Below are 22,189 nucleotides of genomic sequence, written 5' to 3' on the forward strand. Positions count from 1 at the left end.
CCCGAGGTTGTCAAGAACACGGAGGTATGCAACTACCACGAGGTTGTCAAGAACACGTTGGTATAGCCTGGAGAGGCGGTACTCGGCTACCCCGAGGTTGTCAAGAACACGGAGGTATGCAACTACCACGAGGTTGTCAAGAACACGTTGGTATAGCCTGGAGAGGCGGTACTCGGCTACCCCGAGGTTGTCAAGAACACGGAGGTATGCAACTACCACGAGGTTGTCAAGAACACGTTGGTATAGCCTGGAGAGGCGGTACTCGGCTACCCCGAGGTTGTCAAGAACACGGAGGTATGCAACTACCACGAGGTTGTCAAGAACACGTTGGTATAGCCTGGAGAGGCGGTACTCGGCTACCCCGAGGTTGTCAAGAACACGGAGGTATGCAACTACCACGAGGTTGTCAAGAACACGCTGGTATAGCCTGGAGAGGCGGTACTCGGCTACCCCGAGGTTGTCAAGAACACGGAGGTATGCAATTACCACGAGGTTGTCAAGAACACGCTGGTATAGCCTGGAGAGGCGGTACTCAGTTACCCCGAGGTTGTCAAGAACACGGAGGTATGTAGCTTCCAGCTCGGGTGTCGAGTGAAGCTAAGCCTGGAGAGGCGGTACTCAGCCACCAACGTCGTCAGAAACAACAGAGGGTATCTGCTAACGTCGTCAAAAACAACGGAAGCAAAGCCTGGAGAGGCGGTACTCAACCTGGAGAGGCTACTCAGCAATTTTCCACTAGAAGACACTACAAGTCGGAAGGATGGCCTTTTCCCCGGACAATTGGGTCAACTCCTTTACTTGTCAACCGGTACACTAAAAAGCCGCTTGACTAAGTAAAGGGGGGGCAGCTGTAGTCCCCTAAAATTGTCCGGGTCGGAAATAAGACTCGAAGACTCTCAAAGATCAACGGAAAGTCAGCCAGAAGGACTCCCAGAAGACCATAGGATGACTATCTGTAGGTTTAGAGGTCTTAGAGTAGCTAAAAATAAGAAAGTGAGAGGAGTGGAGCTCAATACGGCCTCTTTGGAGCTCAGTACGGCCCGTATTGCATTTTTGAACTGCAATACGGTCGTACTGAAACCAATACGGCCGTATTGATGTTTTTGAACCTCAATACGGCCGTATTAAATTCAATACGGCCGTATTGAAGTTCAAAACTTCAATACGGGCCGTATTGACACCAGGGGCCGTACTGCGCCTCACCCCTATAAATAAGACGTCATTTGGACGTCATTTGACACTTTTACACACTTCTTGGACTCTCTTCTTGAGTATTCTGGGGTTTTTGAGCAGTGTTCTGCCCTAGAATTCTCTCCGAGAGCCGATCCGACGAAGTTCTTGAGTTCTAAGCATTTAGCTTGAGAATTCGAACTAGTCGAAGGGAAATCTTTTTGATTTCCATAGTAAAGATTAATTTTTAGGGAAGGAGCGAGCGAGCGTGTAGTGGGAGGGAGCGCCAAAAAGCCTCCTAACATCTGTTTAGATATATAAAAGCACGCTTCAAGAGGTTTTTCTTAAAATCCCTTCTTTTATTGCTTTCTGATTGTCGCATATTTAATATTGTCATCATGTAGATATTTAATTTATAATCGTTTATAATAAATAGGGGTAATTTAGTAATTTTACACTGTTATTTATGAAATAATCCGTCATAGGGAACCCGAAAGGGGCGTTGTGGGGTGCTAACACCTTCCCCGCACGTAACCGACTCCCTTACCCAACTCTGGTTGTAATGGCCAAGGTTGATTTATAAAATCAATTGCCTTAAATCTTTTTCCAATGTTTTGAGTAAAACATTGGTGGCGACTCCAAGAACCCTACCTTTTGCGAAAACCACTAATCTATGGAGGGTCCCGCTTGGGATTAACATGGATTGGTGAATCATTTAATTGTTAGCTCGACAAGGTCTCAGTTTGAGAATAAGTCGTTCTAGCAATCCACCACTTTTCAAACCTTTAAAATGAGTCCGACCATCGTCGCGAATGCCAAGGTCCGTTTCGGCGGGTGGCAACACCCCTCATAACTCATAATATATAATGTGCTATATAAAGACAAATTCCGCTGCATGAAAGGTTAGGTCCCTTGTTTGAGGCAAGGATTGTTGGGATACAAACAAGTCCCACATCGATAAAATAACACAACAAATAACAACTTATATAATACAAACATACTTCAATAATTGAGAGGCCTTTTGGGTAATGACCAAAAGCAAAACCGTGAGGGTTAAGGCCCAAAGCGGACAATATCTCATCATTGTGGAGTATGTTTGTGTAATAACCCTATAAAAATAACTTTCATAAAATATCCCCTCAGATAAATGCCATAAAATAACCCCAACAAGAACTGTACCCGAGCCTGCTATTTATAGGCATCAAAAAGTGGTCAGAACGGCCCGTTCCAAAATCGGAACGACTTGTTTTGGATTCGACCGTTTTGTGTTAATTTTGTAACTGGAACGACCCATTCCTAGAACTAGAATGACCCATTCTAAAAGTGAGTTTAACACATAACTGCCTATGTTGGAACGGCTAGTTCTAGTTTGGGAACGGCCCGTTCCAAACTAGGGCTTTAAGCCCTTTTTGTAACTTGGAACGGACCGTTCCGATTTTGGAATAGCCTGTTCCGAGCTACTAAAACTAGCGTATTTGGGCTTTAGACTTTCTGATGTCATGTCCTATTGCTTCCATGCTTCGGGAGTTCCTTTCCTTGATAATAGACGTCCATTTCATTACTTTTGTGAGTTCGGAAGAAATTGGGTGTCTACAACCACTTGTAAATTTTTCTAATTCTAGGAATCTTAAACTCGAAGAACAGAATAGAGAAATAGGAAAATCATGAATAAGAAGAGCTTCGGGAATGTTTATTGACTTGAGAGAAGAATTACAAGAATTTGGTCTTAAGCTGAATGAATCATGTCCCAGCCTAAACCATCCCTTAGCTATTTATAATTATCTGTTTCCAACTGCTCTTAACAACCCTCCACAAAAGGAGAGGTTCTAACTAACTAACAGCCGGTTACTCATGCTAGCAATTAACACGTGTCCTTCACTTACACATTTATTTCATAACAATATAATAGAATAAGAAAAAGACTACAAAATAACATGGCAACACAAATTCATTTTAAAGTGATGTATTGACGTATTAGAATGTAACTCAACTTTTATATTACAAACAGATAGATAGATTCTTTTTCTTCCATTAAACAAATTCTGATGGAGGACCATCCTTGAAGACACATGTGGGCCCCATCACTAGGTCCATGGCTAGGAGAGTTGAAGAGGAGGAGGGTGTTCACACACCAAAGGATACTCTCCTCATGATCATAGAGTATTAGTTCTCTCCTAAGCCTCATTAGTATAGGGTTTATTTTAGTTGCCAATTTTACCCTTGTATTTTGGGGTATTTTAGTCATAGGATTTATTTTCTTTGTATTTCCCATTTTACCCTTGTATTATGGGGTGCTTTAGATGATTAGGTTTTTAATTTGGGCTAGGGTATTACACTAGAAGGGTGACGCATTATTGGTGAGCTTTGGATCTATTTTTGGTGATAGAAAGGCTTAGGCCCAAGTAGAGGGCAAAGGTTGCATGGTCTTATCATGCACCTTGATGTAGCCAATCTAGACCCATAGATTCCAAACTTGGTCACCAAGTAGCATCTAGGGTTCATTTGGCATGTCATTTGGAGTGCATTTGCCTTATGAATTTCGGCCATGCAAGTCCCAAATGAAACCCTAGATGCCTCCCCTCCTATAAATACCCAACACCCCACCACTTGTAAATACTTTGGAATATATGAATTTGAGTGAGCCTTTTTGTGCCTCAAATCTTCTCCTTAGTCACTAGATTAACTTTGACTAACCTTCTCCTATCTCCACCCTTGGAGAGTGAGAACCCTAGAGTGGCCTCCATTTACCTTTGGAGTGAGCCAACCTTGTGAGCACCAAACACCTTAACCCTAAACACTTCCGCCAACCATCTATATCTCACGCCTATCTTCCTTTCCCATCAAAGTCATCCTTTTCTCTACCCTTTGGTGAGCCTAGATCAAGGGCAAGGAGTCTCCTTTCAACCTTTGTCATCACCCATGGAAGGAACAACTCCATCAAATTCAAACCAACTAAAATATCCTTAATAGCAATTATTAATAAATATCTAGTGAAGTTTACTAAATTGAATTAAAGGCCAAACTTTCCTTTCATTATCTTTTGAAGTAACATTATACAATAATGGCAAAATTCTCTGTGGCCTTCCTTGACAAGAAGCCTTACAAGAATAATAAACAAAATTGGGGTCTACCCGAAAAACAAATGAAAAAAATTAGAATAAATAAATAAACTAATTACAATTCTTCACCTCATCACTCAATTCCTCTCTCCACACCAAACCCACAATAAATCAATGCACATCAGAAACTATACTAATATCAGCACCAAACTTTCACTGAGAGTCACTATCCATTTGTTGCAACAAGAATTGGAAGTCAGACCTTTGCCTGAGGATTGGTGGTGGATCCACATCCATATCTGATAGGCGAATGTCACTCATGGACCGGAACATCTCTTCCATTAAGAATGGTATGCTGAGTTTTGTAAAAGGAACCAGTGTAATAGTTTGTCAGAAAAATGTGTTTCTATTGGCTAGGAAGTGACTTTTGGGTTTGGAATATGAAAAAGAGGAAAATCAAAATTGATCTAGAAGCATATGATAATACTTAATTACCTGGAATCCACCTCCAGAAGGAATGAGTTATTGTTTATGTTTATTGAGTCTTCTGTCATAAGCACTCTCATTCTGCTAATGACCTGTAAAAACAATAGTCAGAAGGGGGAAAAAAGAATTGAAAGATCTTTAGTTATCATGTGTTATGAGGTTATCTAATGCAGAATGATGTTATGATTGTAATTAATTTAATGTATATGCCTTTGGTGTATGTATTCTAATTAGGAACCAAGGGATGACCCAATTGTTTTGGTGTTAGGATATAAGGGTTTATTTGAATAAACTTCTTCGGAAGTACTTTTAGGAGAAAAAAAGTTGGAAGAAATACTGAAATAAGTTTCTTCATAAGTTAAAACTAATTTATGCATGAGGTAAAATTAAGATTTTGAAGAATTAGCTTTTACAAATTAGCTTATGTATTAATTTAACTTACGAATAAGTTTATTTCATTTTTTTTCTTCTTATTTTTCTCTTCTAAAAGTACTGCTAAAGAAGTTTATCCAAATAGACTCTAAATAGACTAGTTTTATTTCCTATAGAAATATGTTTTCTTTAGTTTTGAGTTTTGATTACTTAATCGACTGAAGCTACTCAAGCTAGATTTTAATGGACCACCTCAAGAAAGTGTACTGTCCTCTACGGTTTTAATATTTATTTTCGGAGGTTGATTATCAATATTTTATTAAATTATTACTCCTTCGTTGGTTTCAGACTTTCTATGTTTCAAAAAGATCTTAATATTGTTTTGAAGCGAATCGAAAGTTTGCTAATATTCATCATACTTCAAATGAATTTGCAAGGTTAGAAAGCTGCACACAAACATGCAGTAGAGCTAAACATGGTTAAGGAGACAAGTACTTACTTCTGCAGATAATCCCTGTGCTCCATACTTGTCATCCCAGAACATAGTTCCAATACGATATATTTGTGGAATACTTAACCCCTGATACAGGAACAATAAACAAGAAATGATACATTGCAATGAAAAGAGTTAGAATCTTGCTCTTTCCTAGTGCTTCAAATATGTTACTCTCCTGGTCTATAATATTTTATGTTGAAGGTTTTTGCACATTCCTTAAGAAATATATAATTCTAGTATGTTAAATAAAAAATAACCTTATTTAATACTTATAAAAATAGCAATTATGGAGTAGGAATAACAATTGTTAAATAAAGACATGTGAAAAAAGTTGATTAACATTACTTGGAATGTGTAAAACATTAAAAGTAAAAATTGTAACAAAACAGCAAGGCCAACAAATAAAAAATTATGGACTGGAAGGAGTATTTAGATAGTGTTTAAAGTAAAGACTTAATCTTAATAGAAATCTACAAGTTAGAGAAAAGCTACTTTAATCCAAAAAAAAAAGGTTGTCATTGTGTATTGTGGTGTCTTTTGTAGATGAGTTAGTGAAGTTACCGGGCAGAGTTCGTTTGTGATCTCATCCAAAGATTTTTGAGTCTTTTGATGCAAAACCTACATAAACAAAGCATTTTAAAAACTGAATATTGAGGAAAGGGGAATGAAAGAGTTAACAGTGAATTTTCTTTAATCTTGATCCAAGAAAATATACCAAAAAGCCCACAGCTTGGCGTATGTGTTTGAGTTCTTCCCAAGACGACCCAGAAAACTGAAAAATGAACCAAATAAGAAAGATAAAAAGATGTAGGAAATGTATCTCTTGCATTTTCAGTCAATGCTTTGGTTATGGAAAATATATGAAGTTACCCGATCTGTTGCTTTAAGACACCATAGTTCCAACTCATGCAAACCTGCCTTCAAATATTCTCCATTGCTAAAGGAACAACACTCACGACGAAGCAACAAACTGACCAAAGTTTTCAAACTTCATGAGAATTCATATTAAACTGAGTAAACAGTTACTACCCCAAAATGTTTAGTGCAATTGAATGGAAATTCTGCTCACCTATTGAAGAGTTGCACATTCATGAATGAGAAAACCTGACTAAATATCTTCCTTGTTATGATGGGAGGGACCTGAAGTAACAAGATGTAGAATATTGGAAAATGTCTTCTCTAACAAGTACAAACCACCCAAACAAACATTGAGTGAGTAATTCGTTCTTACATAGTTATCAGAAAATATTCGCAAGGCGTGATCTAACTTGTCCACAATGCCTTTCCAGTGCATATGCAATGCCTGTTGTTTTGCAACTATATTTGAATGGATGTTTCTGGAGGACCCTCTTATTGATCTAGTCCTTATGGCTCTTGGTGCCTGCCAATGTTGATAAAAGATTTATCTAATCAACCAATACAAAATTTTCTGTTACTTTGGAATTGATCTTAAACATGATGTTTACCTGTATACACAAATTTAAGAATGGACTAATCTCTTTCTTTAAACTATCACGAATCATTCCATATATCTTCTCAACATATGCAGTCAAGTGTTGTTTAAACAGAATAGCCGGGTACTTGGCTTCTACTTTAGATTGGTCATTCGGCTTGTCCACCATTCCACTGTAGCCACTTGAAATCCCCAAGCCCATTGAAGATGAACGTAAACCCTGAAGGTGTAAATTAAGTGCCATTATATTTTTAAGTTTTAACGTTGATTTAATGTAATGATATTAGATTCCATCTTAAAATCAATTGACATTAAGTTGCATTCCAAGAATTGTGACAAACAATATGAAACCTTCCAACACTCCCCTCCAAAATGCGTGTCAAATCAGGCGAGCCTACCAAAATAGGCAATTTACCAAGATAAACTATAAGTTCTGATACCATATTAAATTTAATTTTTAAATCAATTATCATTAAGTGAAATTGTCCAAAAAAATAGATATATAAGTTGCACTCTAAGAATTGAAGTAAGCAATGTAAGACTATCCAACAAATGAAAACTAGCACTTTTGAAAATCTCACCTTTGCCATTTTGCCAAACAAAGTGGCGGGGGAGTTTCGATTACGTGATACTGCCTTAGTTGTATTGCTGGCCTTCATTGTGCATTGTAGATAAAACAGAAGTGTTGAAGTTGTTGAAAGCCAGTAGGCTAGATCATGTATTCCTTCTTGACTCTACCAGAACATAAAATGCGAGTTACTTTCATACAGCAATCAATACGAGTGATTACATCTTGGTTGAAATGATGAATGTTTTATTTAGAATTCCTTAATCTTTGTCAGTGTACTAAGTTCTTGGAGAATACTATTACTACCTCTATAGATGATTGGATAACGTGTGTAATTTTATCAAATATATGTGTTTTCTCTGCTTCAAGGGATCTCCAATGAAGAAGTGCTTTATACACAATACAAGCAACCGCTGGTCTGTTCTTCTCAAATCGCTTATCTTCAGTGAGGCACTTGAGCAGTGCATCATGACTTTCCTGTTTATAATAGATATGGAAATTGTAAGTACCCTTTATTTTTGTGTGCAACTGCATGACTTTACCTTAGGAAGAATACTAACTACTTTATCTCTAACACTATAATTAACTATAATTTATTGGAAATCACAAATTTTGTGAGTCTCACATCTCATCCAATGAGTCTCTCCCCTAATTTAAGGTAAAACTTAGCAAAATTTGTGATTTTCAAATTTCAACCAGTAGTAGAAACTAGAAAGAGTAATAGCAATAGCATTTCTTTCCCTTACTTGTTTTTGTCTTTAAAACATACCTGCTGCCTGTCGGTGAGTGATCTTTGTTTTGTAAGAAACAAGACTGGTGGTTTTGGTTCCTGTAAACATAATGTTATAACTAGAAATTAGCATATTGTTTTTTTATCACATACCCTGAAATTCTTATAGGACAAATGAGGTAAATTGTAAAATACTTTTCTTGCATGCCATTCTTCCTCTGTTTGATTTCCATTATCCAAAATCTGCATCATCATAATGATAATTGTTACATGGTGAAAAATAATTCTTAAAATAGTGGGTTATGGACTTCACTAAATCCTACGAAATCAACTTGTAAGTTAAGGATTGCTCCCCATTAATATACAATAGTATGGTCATCTTACTAGTCGACGCGAGATCTCCAATACACATCTCTCATGCCGAGAACTGAACATCTCAAGCGTGAAATCATAAGACTAAATATTTGTAGGTGATCCGATCGTGGGTGACACGATAAGTCCAACAACAATCAATATTTCTAGGATAGATTCTAATACCATGTTAAAACAATGGATTATGGGCCTAACACAACTTTACAAAATTAGCTTACAAGGTAAAGATTGCTCCCTATTTATATACACTAGTATGACCATCTCATTAGCCAATGTAAGATTTCCAATAATGATTTTAAAGAGAAAACTTGAGGTAACCTACCTTGATTGGTGCAGTGACTGCAGTCACATTATCTGCAATAACTCTTGGTTGCATCTGCTCTACAACAGCAACTTCATGGTCTGTTTCTAAAATTTCTGGATGAACTTTCTGCTCCAAAGCAGCTGCTGCCTGGCTCCGTAGGAATTCATTCTCTGATTCTAGATTTGCTATTTGATCCTTGAGGCTAGAGACAACATGAAAATTTAAGTATTTTAATGGCATGTATGTGTTAGTTTCAGTTTTATGCTTTTCTACATTCCTTCCTATTTAGGAATAAGTCCCACATCGGTAATTAAGAAAGAAAAAAAAAAAGTTAAAGGGTAATAATGGAGCAATTTGTTTAAAATTTTAAAAAAATATTCTAAAAATATTGATTTAAGACAAATTAAGAAGTAGATAGGATTTACTTTTAATAAAAATGAAGAAAACTATTTTTTATATATAGAGAGAGCTTTTCAAAAAAAAAAAAAAAACTACTTTTTAAAAAAAATTCAGTCACAAACACTAAAAAAATAGAAAGCTACTTATTTTATTAAAAAAATTATATTTAAACAAAAATTTAAACAAACGGCCCAATATGAGCAAGAGGTCAGTGACTAATGAGCCTGAAGTGCCTATATATTTTAGAACAAATAGGCTATACAACCTAAAAGCTCACACCAAAGACTTGAAAGCAAAAGCAATTAAAAAAATTAAAATTCCCAATTAAATAAAATAAATAAATAAATAAATAAAGATCAGGACAGACAAAAAAATTGATTAAAAAGATGAGAGTAAACATGAAACAAGTTAAAGGGGGTACATAATGAAGACGGCCATGAGTTTGAACTTTTAAGTGCCTAGATATTTTGGGATAAACATGTTACTCAACCTAAAATCCCACACTCTTGGACATGGCCCTTACACATTTCTATTACTTTTCCAAAATTTATTTATTTATTTTTCTTAATTTAGTGGTGTGTAAGACACAGTATAGCAGAGACGTATATTATGGCTTGTATTATGCAGTTGAAATTAATTCTGATAATTAAAAAACTTTAAATCTTCACTGAAACTAGTGACTTAGTTGCATTACCTAGGGAAGGTACCAAATAAAGAAGTGACCATATAAATGCAGTGAATAGAAAACTTCTAAAAATAAACGAAAGGACAGTTTATCATAATATTCATAGTGAGAGTGCAAACAACATACTCCTGACACACTCATTCTTATTGGTTAGAATTTATTGAAAACTAAAAAATCAAGAGGGATAATCATTAAATAGGATGTGAGACTCATCAAATTTTGTGTTTTCAATAAATTTCAACTAATGAGTGTTTAAAAGAGTGTGACAAAGCTTGCTAGCATTTCTCTATTCATATTTATTGGTTATCATCTGATTTTCTAAAATCTATTTCATGAACAGTTACTGGAGCTACACCAGGCTCATTTTGGGGTATCATTTCTGTATCCCCCTTTGCTAAGGGAGTTGTATCCATCAAAGCATCCGAGCCTAAAAGAAGGGACCTCATATAGGCAGCTAAATACTAAATGTCACACAAAGTTTTTTACTAGTTACATTCAAATGCAGGTGCTGCTATGATCTACTAAATACTAATTCACTAATTGTCTCTGGAAGCTAAATATCACTAATGCAAAGAAATAATAATAATGCGAATAATATATTAGAACTTACATTTTGATCTCTTCAGAGAGCTCTTCATTTTTAGATTCTTCCAAAGCCTGCTGGCATAGAACCTGGTTCTCAGACTCAAGGTTTGACAAACTCAATTCTAATCTGGAGTGATAAAGAGTAGATAGTCAATGCCAGTTTATGTTGGAAGAAATATTGTGTTTGTTATTTATTACTTAACAACCTTTCAATAGTCTCCTGAAGTTGTGATGCTTTAAGATGTGCTTCTTCCGCCTCTTTCAGCCTTGCTTGATTCTCATTTTCAATTCCTGAGCACCTTTCTTCAAACTCCTTAATCTTCTTTTTCAACTCTTCCACTTCAGTCTGTATTTTCAGAACATCAATTCAATTATTTGTCATCATGTTATGTGTCATTGGAGGTTTCTACTCTGTTTCTAATTTTCTATGAATGGTCCTGAAATCTTCTTTGTTAACCACTTATTTATCATTCTTCCTATGTTGCCTCTAAAAAATTACTATTATTTTTTACTTTAATTTGTTGGTGGTAAAAAAAAATATAAAATATTCCGTGAAAAAAAGATGAAAAACTGCCACCCTTACTTATTAATTTTTATATATAATATTTGGAAGTATTTCATACTAAATAAACGAAATTTGCGATGTTTCTTCAAGTACATCAAGTTTGTTTATGATAATACCATTTTTATTTTAGATACTGCCATTCTATCATGGTAACGTGTCAATATCATACCGGAACTGTTACCCTTTTTTCAAAGTACTGAATCTGTTACTTAACGCAATTTTATTGTTCTGCCAATTTAATGTGAAAAGTCTAACTCAATTTTATAAAATAGATTTATAAAACGAGGATTTCTCTCACTTATATACAATTAGTTGATGTGTGATCTCTAATACATTTTCTTGTTAAGAGGATTTGAATCTAACTCTATCCTATAAAATTAGTTTATTAAATGAGAATTGTTCTCTACTTATTTAATTATACCATTGGTCTATATAGGATCTCTACCAAAAACTAAAATTTTCCAAATTATATAGTAGACAAAGTTTTAAATTTACCTCCAACTCCTCATTTTTATTCAACAACTCAAGCTTGGTGTTGTCCACAACAGGTACCTCTTTAATTACTGGTGGTGCTTGTTCAATTGCTATTTTTGCTGCTTCTCTCTCTTGTACAATTGCAGCATGGGCTTCATCTAACTGAGCTTGCATTTCTTGTAAAACATTTTGCAATTTTGCAATCTCTTGCCCTTTAGCTTCTTCAAGATCCATCTGCAAGTTAATTTTTCCAGATAAGATGGAGTGGATAAAATGCTTTATGAATGAATCAAGGCTTTTCTTCTCACTGCTATCATGAATAGTGTGCCCTGTATGAACCACCGATTATAAATTGTTGCTAAAAGTCTTATTTTGAATAGTAATTATGCTGTTCGGTTTTACTGGCATTAACCATTTCACTCAAATCCATTTGGCATTTGAGAATTGTCAACAACAAACTCTAACACATTTCTCGTAACACACTCGCTCCTTTCACTTGGAATTTATTAAAAACTTTAAAATCAGGAGAAAGGATGATAAAATAGGATGTGGAACCCATTAAATTTTGTGTTTTCTAATAAATTTCAACTAATTAGAGGGAGTGTGTTTAAAAAAATGTGTTGCCAACATTGCACTTTGGTGTTTATCAAGGAGAACTAGTTGACAATCTCTACCCTCATGTGTTTTTCAATATCTAGTCTCCATGTTAGCTCCTCAACACGCTTCTCCAACTTGTCCTTTGCTTCCTTAAGTGCCCCAGTTTCCCTTGCAGCCTGCACAGAAACATGAAATTGTTACCATGCCTATACTTTCAAAACAGTTTTTCTTGTAGATATGCTAAAATAATTGGCATAAAATTCTAGAAAATGTTACATAAAAAATATAACTCACCATCCGAAGCTTTCTGAGCTCTTTCCTTGCTATTCTAGCTCTCCAAAGACATTGAAGTGTAACAGTTGATTTCTTCTGCTGTTTGTAATCAGAAAGAGCTTGAGCTCTTCTCCATTGTGTCTGTAAGAAGAAATGAAATAAATAAATAAACTTATCATTATAAAAGAGAAGCAATGTAATTTCCTATTATGCATACTCATATCTAAAGTACCTTCAAGTTTTTATTGATGAAAACTTCGATGAATTTTTCATTGACAAAACATATTTTGGATTCCAAATTTTTTCAGCGTTCATGTCATGATCTTTGTTGGTGTTAGATATTACTTCTAAAGGCATATGTACCTGAATTTTGATTGAAGCCTTTGTTCTTCTTCTATATCTATATTCATTTCGTGCTGCTAATGCTCTCAACCCTGATTGAATAACTATAGCCGATGCTTGTAATGATGTATAATATATTCTTGCTCTGTGTGCACGCACATGTTTCTGTATCCGGATAGAAGCTGCTTCCCTCCTCATATGCTCATAGAGTTTACGTGCAAGTTTGGCTGAAGAAGTAAAGGCCACAAAAGAATAACTCCTGTTATTTCTAGCAAAGAATCATAATAATGATGCACTTAAGAAAAAGGAGGACATTTGCTAAAAAATGTTTTTAATGAATAAAGGTGACCTCTCCAAATCTTCTGGATATGAATTGTGGCCTTTCTGAGGGTGATGAACTCCTTTCTGGTTAAATGCGTCCGGATTTGTCTCTGTATGCGTTTAGCTGCTTTAGCTAAGACTTCGGCTCTTCGTGCATCTAATTCAGCCATCTGACCAGCCCTGAGAAATACCTTTGTTTTCCCCATCTGATTGAAAAAGTAGGGGGAAAATGCATTAGAGATTAAATCACATAAATTCTTGAAATTTTATGATAATCATGTCTTTTGCTTAAATATAACATGTTTGTCTATGTATAATAGACTTACTTGATAGCCTTTTAGGCCCATCTTATCACAGATGGCAATAGATGCCTTTTTCTCATCAGAGCTGCAAACAGAAGAAAACATTATTTATCATATGGGTGTATGAAGCTTAACATATAGTATTTTATAGGACTTGACAACGACAGATATAGATTTAAGATATTTATCTTCAATTGATCCTGAATTGATTCTCTATAATATGAGCTAATACATTGATTATTCTTATTTGTTATTTTTAAGTGATGCCATATTGAGTTTGACACTTTAACTGAACAATGATTTTATGTCATCTTTGATTCATCATTCTTGCTCTATTTTCTTGAAGGTGTGAATGCCATATGACCATGATATGGCAATCAAAGTACAAAAAAAAAAGTCATTTTCATTTCCATTTTCTTGTAGACTAGAATAATCTATACCCATCAAGGACATCAGGGGCTAGCATTCCAAAGCGATCAAGAAACTCTTCAAATGTTCTTTTTGTTGGATATCCAGCACAGCTAATTCTTATTGCCTCGAGTACTCCCTGAAAGGGTTGTGATGTGAATGTTATTGGTGGCAAACTTTCTCGAATTTACTAAATAATCATACATTTCAGAGAAAATTAAGCTTACCCCACATCTTAATTGGTTTAAGACATTGAAGTTCTCAAAGATTCCTGGCTGCAAAACTGTATTTGGTTTCACACATCTTATGTAATGTGGTTCTGTTGTGTTCAGTGTCTCCATGAGAGATTGCAGTTGTTGCTGCATATTAAGATTTAATTCAGAAGCCAATTCATGGCTTTAGTGTTTCTACAAATAGGTGGAACTAGTCAATGTTGAAATTGAACTTTACCTTAAACTGTGAACCAATGGAAGAGAATTTTGATTGTTTTGATGTCTCCTCTGGTAAAGGAGGGAAAAGATTAGCAACAAATGGGCACTTTGAAGCACATAAAAGAGCTTGATGCTCTGCTACAACATAATCTTTGTTTTTATCAAGAAAATAATCTGCTTGATATGTGACCTGTGAATCAAAAAGTTATGTGACAATAAATTAGCAGTTATAATTTTGAGTGGATAGCAAAGAATTTTTTTTTTAATTTTCTCAGCTTACATCTCCAGCATAATGGTTAATCGTGAAGTCTGTTCGAGCAAGTTTTGGCTTGCTAAAGCGTTTGTGTCCTTTATATGTCTGGTACATCTTTTGTGCAAAAGTCTCATGAGTTGATTTGGGGAACATACTGCAGAAAACAATATAATTAAAATTTCACCTGATTTATAGCTTTTGCTTCCTATTTAGTAAGGAATGACATACCAGGCTTCATCAAGAAGAGCAATTATTCCCCCCGGTTTCTGCATACAGGACATAATAACAGTTTCACAATTTTTTATCATGTAGAATAAATTTTGCACAAGCAATGATGATTCATAAGTCTCTAACTACCTTCTCAATAAGATCAAGAACATCCTGATTATCCACAAATTCTACATAACTCCAATTGATTTCCTCCTTTGTGTACTCTTCTTGCTCCATCTTGAATACATGCTGTTGAAACAGATGCATTTCTACATTATGTATTTGCAGTAAGAATGATACTCAAGCTGCATTTAGAAGTTATAACCTTGCCTGGTTAAAATGTTGTTGCAATTTCTCATTCGTTAGGTTGATGCACAGTTGCTCAAAACTGTAAATTGAGAATGAAAGAGATTATAATATAGAGAAGTAGAATCTGTCGTTCTGATTTCTAATAATTTTCCTGTTTACCTGTTGATTTTGAAGCTTTCAAATCCATAAATATCAAGGACTCCTATTATGCTTACTGCATTGGAATCTTGACCAATTGAACTGTTAATCTTATCCACAATCCTGCCAAATTTGAAGAATGCATTTAGAATGTCATTCCTCTCAAAACTAAAAATATGTTCACGAATAGGCAATAGAAGCAAAACACTTTGGTTCAGAGAAGAATGAATTATCAATTATGCATTATGAATAAGGTTATATAGGACTAATATGTTTCCTTGACATCAAAGTTTTTGGATTGTCAATGTCCTAGATTTACTTTAGGGTCAAACTACTGAACAAGGTTATTTACATGTTAGTATAATTGGTTAGTTTGTTTTTACCAATCAAACAATCTGGAGTACACAGTCTTTGCCAAAGCATCTCGGCTCAAAGCAGCTGAATCTGGGTCTAGAGGTTTGGTAATGTTACCATCAGGAGTCACAATGACGCGCTTGCAAAGTGAGTCTTCAAGTGATTTCTCATCACACCTGAACATAAAGACGTTAAGACACACACTGAAGGCCAAGCATAGGAAGTACACAGTCTTTTGACAAGTGGATCAAAGCCTTTACATGAATAACTCTGCAGCTGTTCGAAGGTGGAAGAGTGATTTGTCATCTTTCAATTTGGAAGAATCAACTTCTTTCCCTTTAACAAAGTCAATGTTTCCGAGATGGAGGATTGCAGCTACCACACGAAATATAGCATCCTGTGTAGGGAAATTTCATTTGATCAAATGTTTGGATAAAACTAAATAATTGCTTGATTAGAATGTGATGCACTTATGAACTAGTCCAATACCTGCTCTTCTTGACTAATGCCAACAATATCCATAGCATTTCTGGTCTCCAAGTATTCTTTTGCATCAGCTACATTTGACACTTCATAACAGTTTGATTGATTAAGATAGTGGAATTGCTTTGGATCTCCTAACTTGTACTTTTTGACATCCTATTAAGAAACTTTTAGCTTTTAGATTTTGTAAGGTAATGGCATGTTACTGAATTCCTTTTAGGATAATTATAGAAAGTTCACCTCTGGTGGTGCTGCACAAAGCATGTAAAAGCAATGATAGTTTCTCTCTGGATCAGAGACTTGGCAAACTCGGGACCTTTCAAGGAGATATGTACGAATTGCAGCTCCAGAAATCTTCCCATTCTTGTCAAATTGAATTTCAACAAATTTACCAAAACGACTGCCAAAAACTCCAATAATTTTGTTAGGTCAACTAAAATAGGAATTACTACAGAAAAGACGAGTGTTAGCAACACACTCTCTAACATACTCCTCTTAATATATTTTCTTATTGGTTAAAATTTATTGAAAATCACAAAATCAGGAGTGTCATTAAATAGGGTGTGTAATTCACCAACTTTTGTGTTTTTCAATAAATTTCAACTAATTAGATAGTGTGTTCAAAAGAGTGTGTTAAATAGTATGCTGCTAGCATTTTTCTATAGAAAATGTGACCTGAGAAAACATCTACACAATTTACCTTGAATTGTTGTTTTTGACAGTTTTGGCATTCCCAAATGCTTCCAACACTGGATTGGACTGCAGAAGTGAAAATGTCACTGCATGTACCCTATTTGAGTTAACCAAGAAACAATTGCTAAGTAGTTCAAACTCACCTCCAAAACCTGTTGTTCTACAGTTCTTCCTTCTGTAGCAGATCTACCCCCCATGAATGCAAGATATCTCATTAGCATTTTCGTTGTCTCGGTTTTACCAGCTCCACTCTCTCCACTCACCAAAATGGATTGACTTCCATTTTCATTCATCATTGCCCTGATACATTTAACTGAGTCAACTCTATAATCAACTGTTTTCCAAGTTTACTTGTGCCAAATCCATTTTTACATTGATATAAATATACCTGTAACATGTGTCTGCTACAGCAAAAAGATGAGGACTCAACTCTCCAAATGCTGCTCCTTTGTACTGCTGCATCATATGGATGTCATACAAGTGTGGAAGTCTTCGAAACGGATTCACTGCAATTAAGATATTCCCTGTATATGTCTGTTTATTCATTTATTTTTGTCAGAACTTGCTCAATTTTCCTCTATATCACTTTTCTTTCAAATATTTTAAGAATGACAAGTTGATTAACCAGTTATGACTCACATATATCTCGTTGAGGGAAAAACGAATTGCAAGGTTATGCAGGACTCCTGGCTCATGAAGGTATGCTAGCTTGGTCATGTCATCAACTCCTGAAGGTGGTGCCTCTGTGTCTTTGGGGTATATGCTTGAAATTTCTGCCACCACCTGAAATTGAGGGCAATGCTAATTTTAGTTTTATATGCTTCTTTATGCTTGCACTTCAAGTATCAAAATTATGAGTATGGTGATATGTATTGGGGGGGCCATTGTTGAGTTTGGACAGCATTCTGTCTAAACAAGGCTGAGAAGAGTCAGGATCCAATCAAATTATGGTTCTTGAACTTGTGAAGTTAAAAGAGAAAAAGAAAAAAAAAATGTGACTTGACTATCAAGTATAACTTTTGGTTTAGCGATAAACACTTGATTCAATATAAAATGTAAGTTTCTTATTTGAATAACTTGTTACTTCTTAATTATATATTTTAAGTACATGTCAGGAATAGGATTTTTTTTTTCTGAATAAGAATGTGTTGTGAGTAAGAATAATTTATTATCACAATTCATGCAACATAATATTATAAATTAACTTCACACAATTCTTCGGTTGTGGAAAATCCAGTGAAAGAACCAAAAAAAATAAAAATTATAGTTGATATGGATCATTCTATGATTCTTTCTTCAAGTTATTTCATTTGCATCATTCGATCAAAAGTAGCCATTTTATTCTAGTCAAAAAGCAGATATCTGCACCTATCTCTGAAACGCATGTTATATTAACATCTATAACATGGGATAATCTGATCAAGTTTCCAAGTGTTTCACCAATAAATGACAACACTTTCAGTAGTCCAATTTCATGATCAAGTAAAAGCCTTACAGTTTTCCCATTTGTGGCAATGATGGTGGCATTTCTGCCACTGATTTCTGTCACCTCACCATCAATCCACGCATCCTCAGGATCCTCAACCCAAACCTGTGATCCAACTATGATGTTCACAGGTGTTCCCTGAACCAATAAAAAACAAGCCATGAAAAGTGTTAATGTTGACACACATGATCCAACACCAAAAAAGTGGGAAGGATCAAAACACAAAGAAAACTTTGTTTTTTTCTTTTTTCCAAACTCTCACCATGATGCTAAACTAAACTCCTGTGATCATGAAAATCAGAATGGTGGCCTGTGGAACTAGACCAAGGTGAATGAAAGTTTGTGAGAGAGTTGGTGGATGCAAAAGGGTGGTGTATCTTAAAGAATGTTGATGTGTTGCAGAGTTTCACAAAGCAGAAAGGAATGTCCAAAAGGAAAACAAAGGCATATAGGAAATCAAATGCCAGGGTGGTTAACAACTCTTTAAAGCTAAAGGGGCAACAAGCACCCCCACACCTCACCTCACCACCTTTTTTTCTTCTTCCCTCTCAGTCCCATGTACTTTCTTTTTGCTCCTTCCACGACAGATGCTGACTTGGCACCAACAGAAGCCCCAGAAAAAAATGTGCAAGGAAAAATAATAATTCAAAATATTCAATTCTTGTGTCTGCAGACTGCAACATGATCACATAAGTGGGGCCATGTTGCTTAAGCCATACGGAGATTGATCCACCGTCCAGCTGATAATTTTGAATAATTTGTTTTTTGGTGAATGATAATTTTGGTTTTTAATAGTTTTGTTAGGGTCTGGTCAGGTGTATTATTTGGTATTATGGTGAGTAGTAGCATATACAGCTGGTGTTACTTGTCATATTTCATTATTATATATAGTAATTACAATCCCAGAGTAACTTTTTACCCATGGTAAATATTCATACATGTTGATTATATATAATAATTTCACATGATATTAAATTTTAATTTGATTTGTTTTTATGGTTAATATCTTCCAACAATTTATTTTTATACACACAAATGTAGATCAAATTTATGAAGAAATAAAATTATTTGTCAATTATCTCACTTTGTTGATATTCTAATTTGATTTCTTATTGAGAGAAATGCTTACATTTAGTAGCATATTGTTATTTGAGCGTAATTACATTGTATGGAAGATTTTAAAAAGTTAAAAAAAATCAGGAAATAGAAAAAGTTGGGGGGGGGGGGGGGGTGGGGGGTGTGAAGATTCCAAATTCTACAAGCTAGAATACACACAATAGAAGCAAAGATGAAAAGTTGGAACCATGGAGTGTTGGTATATTGGTTGGGCAAAAAGAGAGAGCATGAGTATATCAATTTCAACATATTTCAAGCATACCTTACTCAAATGCCATTATGTCCAAAGTCAAATGTCAATTGAGTTGAAGAAAGCCTCTCACATTAAAGATGCCTAAAAGAAAGGAAAAGAAGATTGTGAAAGTTGATCCACACAAGGGGTTCCACCTGGCATAGTAAACCCCAATGGGGACCCAAGTTTTCCAACTTTATGTATGTCACCCCCATCCAAAAATAACTTTTTGTCACCCCCTTTGGCTTTCAGCACTTGAAGTGTAACTACTAACAAAAAATACTACCATCTATGATTCTGTGTATCTAGAATCATGAAATTGAAGGGCGGTTATGAAGTGCAAGGCTGCAACATTGCTTTTTCTTTATTTTATATATAAAAAAATGTGATTATATTAGCCTATGAAAATCATACATTAGTTCAAAACTCAAATCATGCATAACTAAAATAGTAATACCGATATTTATTTAAGAACTACAATCACAATAATTAAATTTAAAAACTTATTTAATATTTTTAAAATGTATTTGACAATTTCTTAATTTGATAGAGTAATATATGGGTTATTGAATTTTGGAACTAAAATGAGGGCTTACACTAGATCTTTTTTTTTTTTTATGGGACGGCTAAGGGAGGTGGCAGTGCCACAATTTTTGGCCTAAGGTGATTCACATGAGAAAAGGGTCATGTCATGTGGTGTGGTGGTGGGGCCTTGAAGCATAGGAAAAAGCCTAACACAAGCGTGGCTTTCCAACTAAGCTTTGTTCATCATTCTTTTTCTTTTGGAATTTGTTTAAAGGAAATTTTGCTGATGTGGGTATCATTAACCATCATTACTCTCGCTTATTAGGTGTTCTAATTTGGATATTTTTGTCAAATTTTTACATGATGGGATGGCCTATGTGGCCCTCATTGGAATTTAGATCTTGCTGTACCAAATAGTGTTGCTATATGGAGATGCTTCTCTTCTCTTGTCGGTCATTGGTCCAAAGTGGTTTTGTTGAAACGCAACTTTTGGAAGTGCTTTTGACTCAGATTTCTCAATGTGGGAAATAAAGCTTTCTTAGTTGAACAAAGGGTAAGGGAGAGTAATGGTAGATACAAATAAATGTGTGATGGATGTTTAATAAGCCCAAATTTGTCAAGCCTACCAAACAGGTCCATGGAGTTTTCATGGGCATAAACATCTGTTTCGATAATGGCCTACCAACAGCTTCAAACATATGCCTATGTTTAACAAACCCTACTTTCCCAAACACAAAAAAAATAATATTTATCTTTTAGACTTAATTGCACTTTTTAAAAATATTAAGACATTCTATCTAACACTTCCTTCTTAATATTATCTTAGGGTGTGTTTGGGAAAGGAAGAAGTAGAGGAGAAGAGTAGGAAAGAAAAGAAAAGTGTGTGAAAGTTAAAAATTAATGTTGTTTGGTAAAGAAGAACTAAGGAGAAGTGTAGAGAGGATGATGCGGGTCTCACACAAAAAAAAATCCCCCTCTAAAATGGTAAAAAAAAAGCATGGAAAAGTTAGTTATATAAAATAATAATATTATTATTAAATAATAGTAATAATAATAAATAAAAATTAACAGTGAAAAAGACACTCCAAGCCCCTTGAAAAATAAAATAAAATAAAATAGTATTTTTTATTAAGAATTAAAATAAATAAATAAATGAGTGGTTATTATTTAAAAAAAATTTATTTTTATATATTTTTTTATCTATTTTATCCATATATATATATATATATATATATATATATATATATATATATATATATATATTAGTGGGAAAAAAATAAAATTAAACATAAGGTATATTTGTTTTTGAAAGAGCGGACACCAAAAGAGAGTATCCCATTATATATTGTTATCGATATTTAAAATAAAAGATGTACTGACCGCATTTCGCACCCGGGCTCTCAGCCCGGGTTGACATTATAAGGGTCATCCCGGGCACGCGTTGAACAACGTCAGCCCGGAATCCGGACAGATCACGCCCGAGCCCGGAGATCTTGTCCCAGGCCAAAACCGTTCTCCAATTATACCATATTATGTCACAACGTGATCATATCATATTATATGATATCGTATCATATCATATCTTATCTCAGGCTCAAGACAACCCTAATTCACACAAAGGTATGTGCATTATATATACGAGACTCATACTCATACAAACCCTAACTTTGGCATCGGAGTCTCTTTTGCAGGTATCTCCCCCATCTTGGAGCACCAACACATCAAGCAAAGGAGGCTCACTGATCTTACTGGGCAGACCATCCCTACGGCCAAATTTCGGTAAGAACATTTGGCGCCCACCGTGGGGCCGATCAGACCAAGCTCTCATCGGCCACCTGCATGGTTTCTACCAGAAGCCATATTAGACAAGCAACAGATAACACAAGCAACTCAACTACCATGGACAGCGATACCGCGACCCTGAGGCGTTTGGTCGTACAAGTCGAGCAGATGCGGCGACAGCACGACGCCGACCTCCAGAATATGCGTGCCCAGCAT

At 35.2% G+C, this 22,189-nt stretch overlaps 1 protein-coding gene across 1 annotated transcript; it reads right to left on the bottom strand.

Moving 5' to 3' along the window:
• Nucleotides 1–4,180: 4,180 nt before the first annotated feature.
• On the bottom strand, nt 4,181–18,877 carry XIF (myosin-like protein XIF). The gene is made up of 40 exons (XM_020382370.3): nt 18,581–18,877; nt 18,328–18,456; nt 17,472–17,615; nt 17,221–17,366; nt 16,976–17,132; nt 16,840–16,898; nt 16,380–16,539; nt 16,146–16,295; nt 15,917–16,053; nt 15,686–15,832; nt 15,324–15,425; nt 15,186–15,243; nt 15,003–15,104; nt 14,874–14,911; nt 14,673–14,799; nt 14,412–14,582; nt 14,189–14,320; nt 13,994–14,100; nt 13,578–13,638; nt 13,280–13,457; nt 12,952–13,157; nt 12,610–12,729; nt 12,393–12,491; nt 11,740–11,952; nt 10,886–11,025; nt 10,705–10,806; nt 9,029–9,212; nt 8,530–8,577; nt 8,374–8,433; nt 7,911–8,081; nt 7,618–7,770; nt 7,050–7,256; nt 6,815–6,964; nt 6,653–6,723; nt 6,454–6,553; nt 6,299–6,355; nt 6,145–6,201; nt 5,587–5,667; nt 4,725–4,807; nt 4,181–4,584 (listed from the first exon to the last, which is right to left on the bottom strand). The coding sequence occupies exons 1-40, from the start codon at nt 18,581–18,583 to the stop codon at nt 4,443–4,445; spliced, it is 4,752 nt and encodes a 1,583-aa protein (XP_020237959.1). The 5' UTR covers nt 18,584–18,877; the 3' UTR covers nt 4,181–4,442.
• Nucleotides 18,878–22,189: the final 3,312 nt, after the last annotated feature.

The sequence above is a fragment of the Cajanus cajan genome, chromosome 10, assembly GCF_000230855.2.
Source record: "Cajanus cajan strain Asha chromosome 10, NIPB_CcT2T_4, whole genome shotgun sequence".
Taxonomy (NCBI): domain Eukaryota; kingdom Viridiplantae; phylum Streptophyta; class Magnoliopsida; order Fabales; family Fabaceae; genus Cajanus; species Cajanus cajan.

Bases quoted from the DNA above. Each gene is read 5' to 3' on its own strand.
- XIF (XM_020382370.3), bottom strand. The intron at 13,158-13,279 runs GTCACCTTTATT...TTACTTCTTCAG, and splicing joins TATCCAGAAGATTTGGAGAG to CCAAACTTGCACGTAAACTC. The intron at 11,953-12,392 runs GTAGAGATTGTC...ATTAACTTGCAG, and splicing joins ATATTGAAAAACACATGAGG to ATGGATCTTGAAGAAGCTAA.